This window comes from Onychomys torridus, chromosome 13 (assembly GCF_903995425.1).
Source record: "Onychomys torridus chromosome 13, mOncTor1.1, whole genome shotgun sequence".
Lineage (NCBI taxonomy): Eukaryota > Metazoa > Chordata > Mammalia > Rodentia > Cricetidae > Onychomys > Onychomys torridus.
In genome coordinates, this window is record NC_050455.1 from 10539811 (window position 1) to 10555689 (window position 15879).

The 15879-nt window shown below is 44.5% G+C and overlaps 1 protein-coding gene across 1 annotated transcript in view; it reads left to right on the plus strand.

Moving 5' to 3' along the window:
• Positions 1–15879, plus strand: part of Dsg2 (desmoglein 2) — a 43493-nt gene that overhangs the window by 1273 nt on the left and 26341 nt on the right. Inside the window, exon 2 of the mRNA XM_036205056.1 lies at positions 15411–15446. Within this exon, the coding sequence (XP_036060949.1) occupies positions 15411–15446 (36 nt within the window). The remainder of the gene's footprint in view (positions 1–15410; positions 15447–15879) is intronic.

The window sequence follows — 15879 nt, forward strand, 5'->3', positions numbered from 1 at the left end:
TTAATCAAGTGTGGGATCATATCGAGGAGACTTCACAAATAGGTTCAGAGAGATTAGGTATACAAAATCACACCTCGTTTTCTTACATCATTATTGTAATTTTAAGAGCAAGCATTTTCATCCTATTGGAAATTCTTGCCTCTGAACAATGAATTTTGAGTAGTGGTGGAGGAGGGGAGAGAGGAAAGGGGGTTGTAGTTTGAGGGAGGGAGGGAGGGAGGGAGAGAGAGAGAGAGAGAGAGAGAGAGAGAGGGAGAGAGAGAGAGAGAGAGAATATCCTGGAATGACGATAGAGGTGCAGAAAACAATTTTTTTTTTTTTTTTTTTTGTCTTTTAAGGCAGACCAGAAAAAAGATGCGTAAATTTAATCCAAAGATTTCGACAAACTCACTTTCCATAGACAGCTTGGTAACGAGGAACTGGAGGCTTTAGGTACAGTCTGTTTTCAGTCTGTTTGGTCTTGCTTTGCCTATGTTGTTGAGGTCATTTTTCATCAGATTTTTCTATGACATAATGTTGGGCTTTGTTTTTGGCCCAAGGAGTGACTTTATCCCTCATCTTGCTGCTTCCTAGCTAAGGGGAATTCCAAGTCAGCAGTTCTGGGCTCACCTGGAATGTTCAATACAAATTCTCTCCCTATAAAGAAAAGAAAGTCTATGCAGTGTCCACATGTATAGCAGGCAAGTAGTTCATAGGCTCGCAAAGGAACAGGTAAGTTTAGACTTTCCATTTTAGCATTGTACATATTTTTACTTTATTAGACAGGGATGGGATGCTCCTTTGGAAAGGAACAGAATTTTCAGACTAGTCTGTGTATTTCTAGAGTGCTTTTTGTGATATAAATCCAAAGGGGTGTGGCGACCTATGAAGAAGAGTAGACAAATAAACAGAAAAGAACAGAAGGCATTTCGGCATTCTGTTCTCAGTTTAATGTGAGGTTGTGGGAAGCAGAAGCTGTGGGTCCTCCAAAGGAAGGAGAATGTAAGTTGTGGCCGGTTTGGTCAGTCAGCTGCACATAACAGCATTTACAGGCTCGAGCCTGTTCCAGAAAAAAACAAAAACAAAAACAAAACAAAAAAAAAAAAAAAATAGGACTAGAGAGAGCTCAGCTGATGAAGTGTTTACCCTGCAAGTAGGAGGTTCTGAGTTCAATTCCCACAACCCACGTAAGAAGTGCCTAGTGCAGAGGTGTACCCTTACAGTCCCAGGGCTGAGGAGGCAGAGACAGGCAGACTCCCTGAGGCTTGATGGTTAGCTGGCCTAGCCTGCTTGGCAAGTTCCAGGTTTAGTGAAAGACCCCTGTCTCCAAAGACAAAATGGATGGCTCCTAAGGAATGATCCATGGGGTTAACCTCACACCTACACAAGTGTACACACACACACACAAACACACCAACACGTGTGTGTGCACACACAGGAATCTACATAAAAAGGGATTTATTTCAGAACGTTATAGTTTGAGTCTACATGGAAAAAAGGGTTGAAGAAAACTGCAGTCATTTGAGCTGTTGTCATTTCAAAGTCACAGACCCAGCCACTGGGGAGCTGCTGCCTCACCTGTGATCGGGGGCCAAGCCACAATGTCACTTCCACAGTCTAGAGAACACTGCGAGTGGAAGGAGACATTAGTCTGTGTCTTGCCTCCTGCCGCCCGTGGATCTAGAGACTAGACAGCAAAGGATGAATAAGACTGCCACAAAAACCCACCTCATCCACCTCTGTGCACCAAGGGAACCTTCCTCAAGTGTCATGGGATTACATGTGGAGTGTTCCCACTCTGAGACCCTAGGCTTTCTGAGCATGGTGAAACGCAAAAGGTTTTGGATTTCAGAGCACTTCAGACTGGAGTTTTGTATTGGAGATGCTTTGTCAATAAAGTCTGCACGTATATTGGTTTTGCTATAAAAAACAAAAACAAAAACAAAACTGAAATCTGATACATATCTGGTCCCAAGCATTTCAGTTAAGGGTGCCCAGCTCAGAGTGGACAAACCCATATGTTGAGCACTGAGCCTGCCGAGGAGCCTTTAGTGGTCTTTGGCTTGCTCCTTTAGTAGCATACCACCAAGTAACTGTTGATTGTCACCCACATTTAGGCCAATAAATAAAACCCAAGAGGCTCCCTCTTCATGTGTTCATCTGGGATCCCTCCATCAAAAAGTTATCCACAGACAGAATTCAAGTGGTGTCTAGAAATTCGGGAACTTATTATGTACATATTCCCAAATTTGGGGACTTATGTACAAATGTACTCCTAAATGTGGGGACTCATGTGCACATGTACTCCCAAATGCAGGGACTCGTGTGCACATGTACTCCCAAATGCAGGGACTCATGTGCACATGTACTCCCAAATGCAGGGACTCATGTGCACATGTACTCCTAAATGCAGGGACTCGTGTGCACATGTACTCCCAAATGCAGGGACTCGTGTGCACATGTACTCCCAAATGCAGGGACTAGTGTGCACATGTACTCCCAAATGCAGGGACTCGTGTGCACATGTACTCCCAAATGCAGGGACTCATGTGCACATGTACTCCCAAATGCAGGGACTCGTGTGCACATGTACTCCCAAATGCAGGGACTCATGTGCACATGTACTCCCAAATGCAGGGACTCATGTGCACGTGTACTCCTAAATGCAGGGACTCATGTGCACATGTATTCCCCCTATTCTCTCCCTGAGATTTCTCACTTGTCTAAGTTGTGACGATGTGACCACATTAGCAGAACTCACGGCATCTTCACAGTATGGTTCAACGTTTTAATATATTAGTTATTACAAAGTACCATTTATTTTAAATATCACTAATAAACCCTAGTAGACTTTTTAAACTTGTGTTTCAATACCAAAGTATGTGAAATTACTATCACTTTTTTGGTTTATAAATTCTAAATTAATTTTCATATACTTGGGCTTATCATGCAGTATGTTGTACACATTTTAAAGCCATTCTACAGGCAGACAGCTGTGGCTTCAGTAGGTGCCTCGATTTTGCCTTAACTGAGTTTGTGTTTTAAAAGCCAAACTCCATGTTACGGGTTCAAACCAGCCTGTGTTCTGTGAGCTGATGTATTTAATAGCGTATTCGTTCGCCAGGCATGTAAGAAAGTACTAAAACTGGGTGGCCTCAAACAACAGATGTGTACTGTCTCTCAGTTGCAGAGCTGGCAGACCCAGGATCAAGGTCGGCAGGGCCCTGTTCCCTGCGACCCATCTTGTCTCTTTCCAGCACTTGACTGCTGGGCAGGCTGTCTTAGACAATCCTTCTCTGCAACACATCACTCTAGTCCACCCATCCTCACGTGGCAGTTTCTCTTTGTCACCTCTTGCTGTCCCCCATCCCCCTCTGTGTGCCTGTGTCCAGGTTGTAAAAGAACACCAGTTATCCTGAGTGAGGTCCAGTCTCAGGGGCTCAGCTCGGGGAAATCTGCATAGACCCTTGCTTCGAAATCATGAGCATTTCAACATCTTCTTTTAGGGGATACAGTTTAACAAGTGGGCTCCACAAATTGCCGGCAATTAGATAATTATGCTTATATTATGCAACTAAAGTGCACAGATTTAAGAATAAAGTACAAACTGCACAGTGAACATTGACGCTCATAAGGATGATCAGATATTCATGAATTTCAAAAAGCACATCTCATGTGTTTTGGTTTCTAAAAATTAGTAAATGGGGAAATGCCAACAGTTTTTTTTTTTTAATTATAAATTTAAGTCAAAGTACTTTACCAGAAAAATGAAGCTATGCCTGTCTAAATTTTCCCTTATGGTGAGGGATTCTTAAGCTGAACTCAAGTCTCTAAGGCTAGGGTCCAGAAAGATGTATTTACAGAAACTCCAGCTGATCCTAGTGTGAGAATGGGATTACTGTCTACATTTTCCAAAACAGTGGCACTGTACCAGTGCCCACACGGGGAACTGTTACACTTTCGAGCTGGGTATGGTGGTACTCATCCATAATCCCAGGACTTATGAGGCCAAAGCAATAGAGTCATGAGTTCCAGGCTACCCTGGGCTACATTTTAAGTTCCAAACCAGCCGAAACCGGTTCCAAACTACACAACTAAACTAGACCCTGTCTTAAAAAAAGAGTCAGATGTAGATTGATATTTTTCTTCAAAAATAGGTGTGTGTGTGTGTGTGTGTGTGTGTGTGTGTGTGTGTGTGAAAATATATACCACAGTGGAAGTCAGAGGGCAAGTTCAAGCCTTCTCTCCTTCTACCATGGGTTGAGGCATCAAATTCAGAACCCTGGGCTTGCGCCAAGCTCCTGCACCACCGCTGACCCATCATACTGGCTCCTGAGTTGATATTTTTTTAAAAGGTCAAATTCTATTAAAAATTTGCCCTTAGAGATTTATTTATTTTGTGTCTGAGTGTTGTGTCTTCATGTATGTAAGCACACTACATGCATACAGTGCTCACAGAGGCCAGAGGAGGGCACTGGGTCCTCTGGGTCTGGAATTATGGACAGTTGTGAGGTACCACATTGTGCACTGAGAGCCAAATCCAGGTCTTCCTCCCGCAAGAGCAGCAAGTGTTCTTAATCACTGAGTCATTTCTCCAGTTCCCCCCAAATTAGAAGCCTCAATTGAAAGCACAAATGAACTATAGATGTAGGTAAGCCTCCTGTGAACACAGCTTCTTCTCCACGGGTGCCACAAAGCTCACCTGCTTTGGAGCACGTTTTAACCATATGTCCATGATGAAAGATGTCATCCCAGCTCAGTTCACCCTAACATTCCAGAAGTAGACTTCATATGACATTAAACCTATCTACTTCAGAACCCATTGAGTTTTTTAATAGGTAAAGTTTGATAATTAGCATGCAGGAACTTGGGGTGCCAGGATGTATATCCCGCTGTAATGGTAAGATGAGAAATGCCTGTAAGAGAAGACACTAGCTATGTATAACCACTGGTGCCAGGCAATGTGCTAGACACATGAAGTCTGGAGCAAACACGGGTCCTGCGCACATGATGCTCACAGTCTCATGAACGGCAAAATGAAATGACTAATTTCCCACTGGGCACAGATAAGAACATAGATTAGCACAGGACAGAAGGAATAACCAGCCCAGCCCTGGCTGTCCCAGCCTAGATAGGAGAAGAGTTATAAATTGATGAGATGGCAGAAAGAGGGAGAACATTCTAGACTGAGAGGACTATGCACAGGCCAGAAGGCCTGTTCTGTGGAGGAGCTAGAAGAGTCCATGTTGTTTTAACATAGACTGTGAGGCTGAGGAATGTATAGGATGTACAAAGGATAGCCTCCAAGCTCATGGAAGAGGCAAGAAAGACTCCTTGCCAGTGGGTGTTCTGGGGAGGCATGTTACTTAGCTTTATAGTACTGTGAGCACATGCCAACAGAACCAACCTAAAGAAGGGATGATTTATTGTGGCTCTTTGCTCCAGAGAGTTCTGTCCATAACCACGTTTTTCTGAGCAAACAGGATGAAAGGACGGTCAGTGGGTGCCTCACAGGAAAACGTCATGTGGGGCTAGAAGCTGGGAAGGGAGTAGGTGGCGGCAGCTGAATGGGTACAGGCCCCGGGGTCATATGAGAAAAAAGGTTGGGAAGCCAGTTGTGGCCAGGCTGGATATGACTAACCTGGACACCCCACTGTTGTTCCCTAATCAGTTTCCTCAGCGTTGTAGCTTAACATAGCTCCAATGTGTCCTGAAAAATCTAAGCCTTCCACACACTCACCCTTAAGCCTTACTCCACCTCTGCCTCCTTCCCATGTTGTCCCCATGCCAAGGGCATCACCAAGGATGAGCCTCCACCCATCTGTCTCATTTCCATTATCCCAGGCTTCCCCTCCTTCCGTTTCTCCTGGCTTATTCCTTTCTTCTTCAAACTGTCTCCTGCCTGTGTCGTTATACTGTAGTACCAGAACATCATTCGAAAGCACAGCGTCAACCTCCTCATTCGAAGCTGGAGGTGACTCATTCCTCACGATCAGCAAAGGTCCTTCACACTCTGTCTATTTTCAGCTTGCCAGCGTCATGTGGTGGGTGCTAGATGCTAGACACAGCGCTTACTGTGCATGTGTTTGAATGTCTGTCCTTTGATCTGTCTTCTATCCACACAGACCAATTCTGCACCCTCTCCAAAGCCACACCCATTGTCACCTCCCTCCCAGCAGGAAGTACCTTCTGCCTCGGTAGATTCCACAGGGTCAGATGGTTTTCACACAGTAAAGACTGTCTCCCTCTGGGGTGTGCACTTACCCCCACAGCGTTTAGTTCCAGTTAGCCATGGGCTATCATGCTAGGAAACTTTTAGATGAAGAGTTCAAGGTATAAACAATGTGTAAAAATTAAATACCTTTCATTGTTGTACATCGTTGTAATTATTATTATAGCTGCTCTTCATCTCTTACTATGCCCAACTTCCTGTCCATATGATTATGTCAGAAATAATGTCATAGACACAGATTATCTGGGGTATCAGACATCCATGGGGCCTGTGACCTGTCCCTCTTGGGAGAAATAATGACTTCCTTATTTCTCTCCTAACTAAACTCTGAGAGTCTTTAGAGTATTATCCTTGTTGCATATGCCTAGAAACTCATTAATTCCTGGGACACAGAAATGTTCCTTCAAAATGAGTTCATTTGTTCCTATGCTTGAGAAGCTAGCAAAGCAATTGGAATTTCACTAAAGAATTTGCAAATAAAATTGGAGATTATTATATCAAGCAAAATAGGCCAACTTCAGACAAAACTGCATGTTTCCTCTCACACATGTAATTGCTATTTAAATGATATTTATGTGGAACAATAAGAGTTTTCTGGGGTTTTTTGTTGTTTATTTGGTTTTAAAAGAGGGCTGTAAGAGGAAGCGAAGAGGCATAAGCAAAGCAGGAAGGGAATCAAGAGGCTTATGGGATATATGTCATAGAGCAGAATCTAGGTCTGTTTGGAGGGGACGGGAGGACAAACAAGGGGCCAGGGCCATGGGGGAAGAAGGTAGACCAGCGTACAGTCATGTACATATTATAAAATGTCTCCTGAGACCCACTACTCTGCATAATAACAGGAGGAGGGAAGCATAAATATTGAGTGTCCAGATAGATTGAGTAGGAAATACCGGACTCCCACACACTTCACACTCATGAATTGTGCGTGTGCAAAACAGTCTTCTGGGTGCACTCACTCTCCCGTGATCTCAAAGCTTACAGTGGGGAAGAGGCGTGTGGGCCAGAGACCGTGATAGTTGTACTGTTGTATAGCATCCTTCACATACCAGGGCACGGAACTGCAAGATAATGTAAAGGAAAATTTACCTAATAGCATGGCTAGAATCTTGTAAGCATGTTCATGCAGCTCTCCAAGCCCTTCCATATTGCTAGTCCACTTTTCTGGAGACAATTGTTGGGTCAGTTTCCAGTGGCTCCTGGAGTCCACCTTCCTGGCAGACCAGTGCCATCTAGTGGTGGGAAGAAGGCTGCACTCTTAAACCTCAGTGATGAGGAAGGTCAGTTTCCCTCGTTTTTATTTATTTACTTATTTATTTAAACGTGTAGCTGTAAATTTTCTCTGGTTCTGCCCGGCTCCTGCGGCCCCATGATCCTACAGCCACTTGGACCCAAATAAACACACAGAGGCTTATATAATTTTTAAACTATGGCCATGGCAGGCTTCTTGCTAGCTAACTCTTATATCTTAAATTAACCCATTTCTGCAAATCTGTACTTTGCCATGTGACTTGTGGCTGACTGGTATCTTTACATCTTGCTTCTCCTGGTGGCGGCTGGCAGCATCTCCTCTGCTCTTTCTCCTCTCTCTCTCTCTTTCTAGTTGGAATGTCCCGCCTAACCTTATTCTGCCTCACCATTGGCCAAACAGCTTTATTTATCAACCAATAGAGCAACACATTTTTACAGCATACAGAATGACATCACCCATCATTAGTGCCATTTTCAGAAATAACTGTACTGCAACTTAAAAAAAAAAAAAAGATAGAAACAGCCCACAGTTTTTTACTTGCCCAATAAAGTGGAGCACACTACACACTTGAACTTTTCCAAAGGCTTTTGTGGCTGTTAGAGAAATGTGACAATAAAAATGATAATTTTTTTTAATGATAAATGTCCAAGATTGGTGAAACTTGTAAACTTGAAGGAGAGATAGAAACCAGAGGGAAATACCTTTTAAGGCAGCCTTGGGGCTGGAGAGATGGCTCAGCAGTTGAGAGTGCATACTGCTCTTGAAGGGGATCCTGTTAGGACAGCTCACAACTGTCTGACTCCAGCTTGAGTGGATCTGACACCTTCTAGCCTCAAGGGGCACCAGCACACACCACACACTCACATACACACAGACAGACACACACACAGACACACACACACACACACACACACACACACACACACACACACACACACACACACACACACACACACACACACACATTTCTAAAGCTATGGCACATGATTAGCACTTAAAAGGTGAAGTCTTGTATAATTCACAGTGCTTGAATTTCATCATTCAGAAATCATGTCTGCACACAGCTCTCTGTATCAAAGGGTTCATTATCTGGTTTATAAATTGCCCAGGCTCAGGCTTTTGCTCTTTCCCTGACTAGTCTGTGATTTTTAGGTAGTGGCTTTGGAAACTGGCCTTCAAGGCTGTGAAGCACCAGTGTTACCTGGAAAGTGAATAGAAATGCACGTTCCTGGGCCACACCCAGACCTATTGAACGAGAAGTCTAGGGTGAGGCCAAGCAGTCTTCATTGTAATTCTGATGCCACCCAAGTGTGAAAAACTCTGTTCACATCTTTGTCTGGTGAAAAATGAGAGTAGAAAGATTAAACATTAAAGTTTAAACATAAATGCCTAACTTTGTTAGCCTCTGTGACGTTTCCTAGAGAATAGCCCAGGGATGCTAATAAAACCCACAATGAATATAAAGGTATTTTTGACTTTTTTGAGGTTTCTGTTGGTTTGTCTAGGAACTGGCCATGATGACACAGAACTTCACTGCATATAAAAATACAGGATAGGACGGGGCAGGTTGGGTGCAGTGTAGTATGGCTCAATTCCTGTTTCAAAATTCTGAGTCAGTAAAGTGGCACCAAGCAGATGCCTTCCTGTTGGAGCCGACTTCAATGGGTGAGTCACAGTCATTACATTGAGATAGCCTGGTATCTGAAGAGCAGGCAGGAGATTGTGACAGTCATACACTTTGCTAGTAACCTGTCAGGTATTCATCAGGCCCAAATGCAGAGCTCATAAATTAGAAAGTAGAGTTCAGAGTCCTCCTTCCTCTGCTATTGAGGATTTTCCCAAATTTAGCAACAGAGAAGATTGCAGTGTACACTTAAACCAACTGTTGAGGGCCATATACTGTGTCTGGGTCATTTACAAGTTGAAGTTTTAAATTGGATTATTTATTCATTTACTTAATTTACTTATTTACTGACTGACTTACTGACACGGTGTCTCACGGTATATCCTTGGCTGGCCTGGAACTCACTGTATAGACTAGGCTAACCTCAGACTCACAGAGATCCATCCACCTGCTTCAGCTTCCAGAGTGCTAGAATGAAAGGCGTGTGTCACTGTGCCTAGTGGGATTTTTATTTATTTATTATGATTATTATTACGGGGAGCACACATGCAATGGCACACAGCTGTCAGTGAACAACTTTTTGGAGTGAGTTCTCTCCTTCCACCTTTCCATGGGTTCCAGGTATCGAATCTAAGTCATCTGGCTTACACAGCAATGCCTTTTCCCACTGAGCATCCCATGGCCCCCAAAGTTGAGATTCTTTTAATTAAGTTGTAATATTTAACTATAAAGTAAGAACTACAAAGACTAACCCCACTCCATAAAAAATTACTTAAGAACAATGGATGGCAGCCAGGCAGTGGTGGCACATGCCTTTAATCCCAGCACTTGGGAGGCAGAGGCAGGCAGATCTCTGTGAGTTTGAGGCCAGCCTGGTCTACAGAGCGAGATCCAGGACAGGCACCAAAACTAGACAGAGAAACCTTGTCTGGGGGGCGGGGCAGGTGGAGGATGGCATATTAAATTCCAGTATAAATCTGGACCATGGGGTTGGGGATTTAGCTCAGTGGCAGAGCGGTTGCCTAGCAAGCACAAGGCCCTGGGTTCGATCCTCAGCTAAAAAAAAAAAAAAAAAATCTGGACCACTTATCAGAGAAGCACTTCAAAATTATGACACCATGATAGCACCAAGTCCCAACCTCTGCCAGCCATGTAAGAGCCTATGGCCACAGAAGTCCTGCCAAAACCTTCTTCAAGGCTATCCAGGGGCCCCATTTCCAGCTCTGCTGATACAGACTCGAAATCAGGACATGTGACCAGAAGAAATAAACAAGTGGCATCCAGCGCCTTCGTTTTATCTCAAGGTCAGGATGTTTATGGACTAGGAGCCCCTTATGGCTACACCAAGCTAAAATTACTAGGGTTTGAGAGATGCTCACACCAGTAACAAAATAAGACAAGAGGGAATCATTTCCAAGGAAAAACTTTGTCCCATCAAATGCTCTCAGTCTAATGCCTTCTATGTAGCCCGAAGGAAAAACACAAGAATTTTGGAACATTCTTCATGGTTAGACAGGTGGGTGAGAATGCTCTAGAATGGTCTTGGAAGTTAAGAGGAGTTACTTTTCTCATTGCTCTGACAAAACACACACACACACACACACACACACACACACACACACACACACACACTGTAACCTTAGAAGGATGGAAGGGTTTACTTTGACTCACAGTTGGAGAGTACAGCCCATCACAGTGGAGAAGTCCTGATGGCAGGAATGGAGCGTGAGTCCTCTGGTGGCCGGAGCGTGAGTCCTCTGGTGGCCGGAGCGTGAGTCCGCTGGTGGCTGGAGTGTGAGTCCACTGGTGGCCGGAGCGTGAATCCACTAGTGGCTGGAGTGTGAGTCTGCTGGTGGCCGGAGTGTGAGTCCGCTGGTGGCCGGAGCGTGAGTCCTCTGGTGGCCGGAGCGTGAGTCCGCTGGTGGCCAGAGCGTGAGTCCGCTGGTGGCTGGAGCATGAGTCCTCTGATGGCTGGAGCGTGAGTCCACTGGTGGCCGGAGCGTGAGTCCTCTGGTGGCCGGAGCGTGAGTCCACTGGTGGCTGGAGCGTGAGTCCGCTGGTGGCTGGAGCGTGAGTCCTCTGGTGGCCGGAGCGTGAGTCCTCTGGTGGCCGGAGCGTGAGTCCGCTGGCCGCATTGCAGGCAGAGAGGTGAATGCCGGTGGTCACTTCCATTCTCCTGCTATTCATTCTGGGACCCCAGAATATGAAATGCTGCCATTCAAATGAGGGTAGATTATCCCACCCTAATTACCCAGGCTAGAAACTCAGACATTCCCAGAGGTTTGTCTTCTAGGTGATGATAGATCCTGTCTAGTTGACGACATTAACCAACACAAAGAGGCTTTGAAATTAAAGAACAAGCAGCCATGCTGGGCCAACCCTGTGTAGAACCTAACTTCTCCCACTGAGACAAGCTCGCCCTCTCAGACACCTCTGCTAGCATGGAAATATCACACCACCACCGGGCCTTAAAGTTGAAACAGAATTTGAAATGACTTCCTGGAACTCTATATTCAGTACAAGATACTAATTTGAGACGTTGAAGTTCGATGGTCACCCCACCATGGAATCATAGGCCCACAGGAGGAGGTTCAAGGTCACCTGGTGTGGAGCAAGATTTCAGAGATCTTGTCGGCCAGGAGGAGCTGTCAGCCAGCCACACCCAGTCCTCCGGAGTGCCCTGGTGGCATTCATCAAAATAACCTCAGAGCAGGAAGCCCTTTCCAAAGTTGCTGGCCTTGAGAACAAAGTGTACACTGGCAGCATTTTTCAGGGCTCTTTGGCCCTCCTCACTACTAAAGTTTTTGTTTGAGCTGGTTGGTTTTAGTTATTGCCTGTTGTCAGGAAGGCCAGGTTTTATGTGAGGCCCAAGATCCAACAGGAGAAACATTTAAACTTTCATGGAGTGAGGAAGCTTTTGAAGGATTTTTCTGGTTCATCTAAAAACATTAGTTTGGCTGAGTACATAGAAGCCTACTTTTCTCATCCAGGCATAGCATGTGACATTTATCTCTCATCAAGTTCCTCATAAGAAAAAAAGTGAGTCATGGCGGCCCTCCCCTGAGATGCCTGTTCCCATACTTGAAGTCTTCTGTTGCCGGCTAGTCTGTATTTCTGAGCAAACACCTAGGAAACAGGTTTCAATAAGTCACTAAAGATGCTCACACGATGAGTTTACTTTTTACTAGAGGGTAATAAATCACTTCCTTTTAACAAAGTAAAATAGATGCTATTTGGTTAGAAGAAGGATAATTAGAAAGTAACACATAATTATAACTTTTGGCTGGAGCCAATAAGATTTTAGACAAGAAAGAGAATGGGAAACTGGGAGTTGATTCCAGAGGTTAAGAGTGCTTCCTCTTGTAGAGAGCCTGAGTTCAGTTTTCTGCACTGTCTGTAACTCCTACTCCAAGGGCACTTTCTTCTGGCCTCCAGGCACTACACACACACACACACACACACACACACACACACACACACTCATACACACACACATACACATGCACACATACACACATATATACACACATACACACATGTACACACATATATTACACACACACACACACACACACACACACACACACACACACAGTCAAACACCAAATAAATAAATACAAAAACAAACAAATACCTAATCATTTTTAAGAATGAAAATGGTAATTAGTCCATGCAGCTATCAAGGAGAAAGTAGATAATTGGCTAAGGCTGCTGTATTAGTTACTTTTCTATGCAAAGACATCAAGACCAAGGCAACTTAGAGAAGAAGATTCGCCTGAGAATTTTCTCATAGGCTAGAATCCATGATGGCAGAGTGGAGGCAGGTGTCAGGTGACTATAGCAACAGCTCACAGCTTATATCTCAAACTTCAGAGAGCTGACTCAAGTTGGCATGTGCCTTTTGAAACCCCAGAGCCTGTCCCCCAGCAACATACTTCCCCCACCAAGGCCACACTTCCTAATCTACCCAAACAGCCGCCAACCAGGAACCAAGTGCTCGAATGCTGGACACCTATGGATGACATCTCACGCAAACCACCGTAGTTCCTACCTGCCCAGAGGCTCACATTAGAGCTGCACATCAGCCTGAATTTCTTTTAGATGGGGCAAGAAGGCAAAAAGAGGGTTAAGTGTCCCCACAAAGAGCAGATGCCACAGGAAGCCTTGACAGGATCTGTTTCCTAAGACACTGGGAAAGACAACATGGCTGCAGAAATTCAAGCTGATGACACGTTACAGTTAACTCACACATAAATGGAAAGAGGAGACGTAAAGCCAATCGATAAAAACTATTTCCATTTTGGAGTTAGAAGGATTCAAAGCAGAAGAGTTCGGTGTTAGCAGAAGCAAAGGTGAGTCTTCTGGTTAAGAAAGACCCAGATAAGTTTGGCTAGCCAGTGCAAACAGAATGAACATGTTTAATTAGCCTTAGAAAATGGTGAACAGTTAGCCAGATGACCAACATTCTTGAGATGATGAATGGACAAGCTAGAGTTGAAAGCAAAGTATAAAGTTGGTGGTTAAATGTGGCAAATCCTCAGGACATCTCTCACCTGGGGCAAGAGGAGGGGACAGCTGTAGACATAGTCCCAGGTAACACGTGACCTCACTGTGTAGCAGTGAGTCTGTCTGGAAGTCAGTGTGACTCCGGGTTTGGGGGTTTGAGAAGCCAGTCAATGGTGGGGATACAGTGAGGGAGGACAAAGCCACATGGCTGTCATAGGTGGTCTGACTGGAGTACACTTATGCGGATGGGAACAACGCTGAATGGGTGGGCTTCCTAACAGCAGGTGTCAGCCTGAGCCACTCGGAGCAAATGAAAATGAGATCACTTCCATGGAGAAACGAAGGATTGGCCATTTAAAGGTCTGTGCCAACATAAGTTCCTCTAGCTGTGTGGGCAGCACAGAGACAGAAGCTAGAACTGTAACAGTGGGTGACCAGAGTTGGAGAGAATGTGAGGCACGAATAGCAGAGGGTTGAGGAAACAAGTCTCTCTGGCTGCCATTGGTGACACCGTGGGTACGGCTGGCAATGGCCAGCAGGTCTCCAGTGATAAAAATGTTTTCATTCTGTCCTGTCTAAACAGTAGCTACTGTGGCTATTGTAACCACTGAGCAACTAAGTCTCTGACTCCAAATGTTTTCGTCTTTATGTAAATATGAGAGACAGTGCTAGTCTAGATAAAGCTCAGGAAAAAAAAAATGAGGCCTGGAAAAGACTGATGGGCTGCAAAGGAATTGCACCAAAATTCAGAAGTGTGAAGGGGTTGGGGGAGCAGGTGGGGACTAAGCCTGGCTGTACTTAAGTCAGTTCTGTGTTGTGGTGGCATCCAGATGGTAACAGTGCCTGTGAGTGAAGGGAGCTGAAGATGAACTAGAGGTCAGATTGCAGGGCACAGTGTGTGTGAGTGCATGTGCAGCCGGGGGATGATGGGGGTTCCCCAGGAGACTCATTGCTTACCCACAGTCCAGAAGAAAGGTAACCAGGCCCCAGAAAACATGAGATAAAAGCTACCGGGTGAGGAGAAAACAGTCAGAAGGTCTGAGGCTTCAGAAAGTGAATAATTTTGTTTGTAATTTTTGTTTATTTATTTATTGTGCATGTGAGTGTAGAGGAGTTAGTTCTCACCTCGATGAGGCGGTTTCTCGTAAATTACTGTTTCTGCTGTGACAGACTGGCACCCAGCTTCTGGTGATCCTCCTGCCTCTGTAGGGGTGCTGGCCTTACAGATGTGCACCACTGCAGACTTGGCCGTCAGGCTTGTACAGCTCATGCCTTTATCCCTGGGCCACATTCCCAGACCTATTTTGTTCATTAAAATACTAGTTATTCTCAGGACCAGCAAAATGGCTCAGCAGGTAAAGGTACTTGCTGCCAAGGCTGAGAACTGAGATTAATCCCCAGAACCTACATGGTGGAGAGACAGAGCCAGAGCCTCTTAGGTTGTTCTCTGATCTCAACATACACCCTGTGACACATGCTTGCCTTCCCAGATATACATGTACATACACGTACATACATACATACATACATACATACATACATACATACATACATACACGTACTGTATTATATAGTATATATGTGTACATAATATATATGTGTATATGGTGTGTGTGTATATATATATGTATATATACATATATTATAGTGTATGTGTGTGTTCTCTGAAGGAGACTTTAAGACCAAGGAAAAGGTAGATTCAACCCTCTGAATCTGGTTTTTGGCAGGCAAGGGAGAACACTGTAATTTGTCTCCTTTCCCAGAGGATGACAATGATAGTTAACCTTATTTTTAATGTCTATAATTTTGTTTTACAGGTCTGCTTAGACTTTGGAAATGGACTTCACTTAGAGGTGAGGAACTAAGGGACATTAATCCCATTTTGGGGACCCAGGGCCTTAGTTTTCTGGCAAACAGGTTGGCTATACTTTTCTAGATTGGAAATCTACACTGCCTTAGACCTGGACCTTCTCATTCAAACAAACACAGAAGAACCCACATCAAAGAATGCTCAGCTTGGCATTAAAAAAAAAAAAAAAAAAGACTTGCAAACCTCTTTGGTCCTAGCACTCATGAGGCAGAGGCAGGTGGGAGGCAGATGGGTCTCTCCATCAGTTGGTGGCCAGCCTGGTCTACATAGTGAGATGAAAGCCCTTTACCCATGACTGTGAACTGTGTGGCCATGGAGATCATGGGAGGTTTTCCTTGAGGCATTAATAAGGGATGAGTAAAGAATAGGGTTTCTACAGTTTTACATGGTAAGTTTTAATGTTCTCAGAGAGAAAG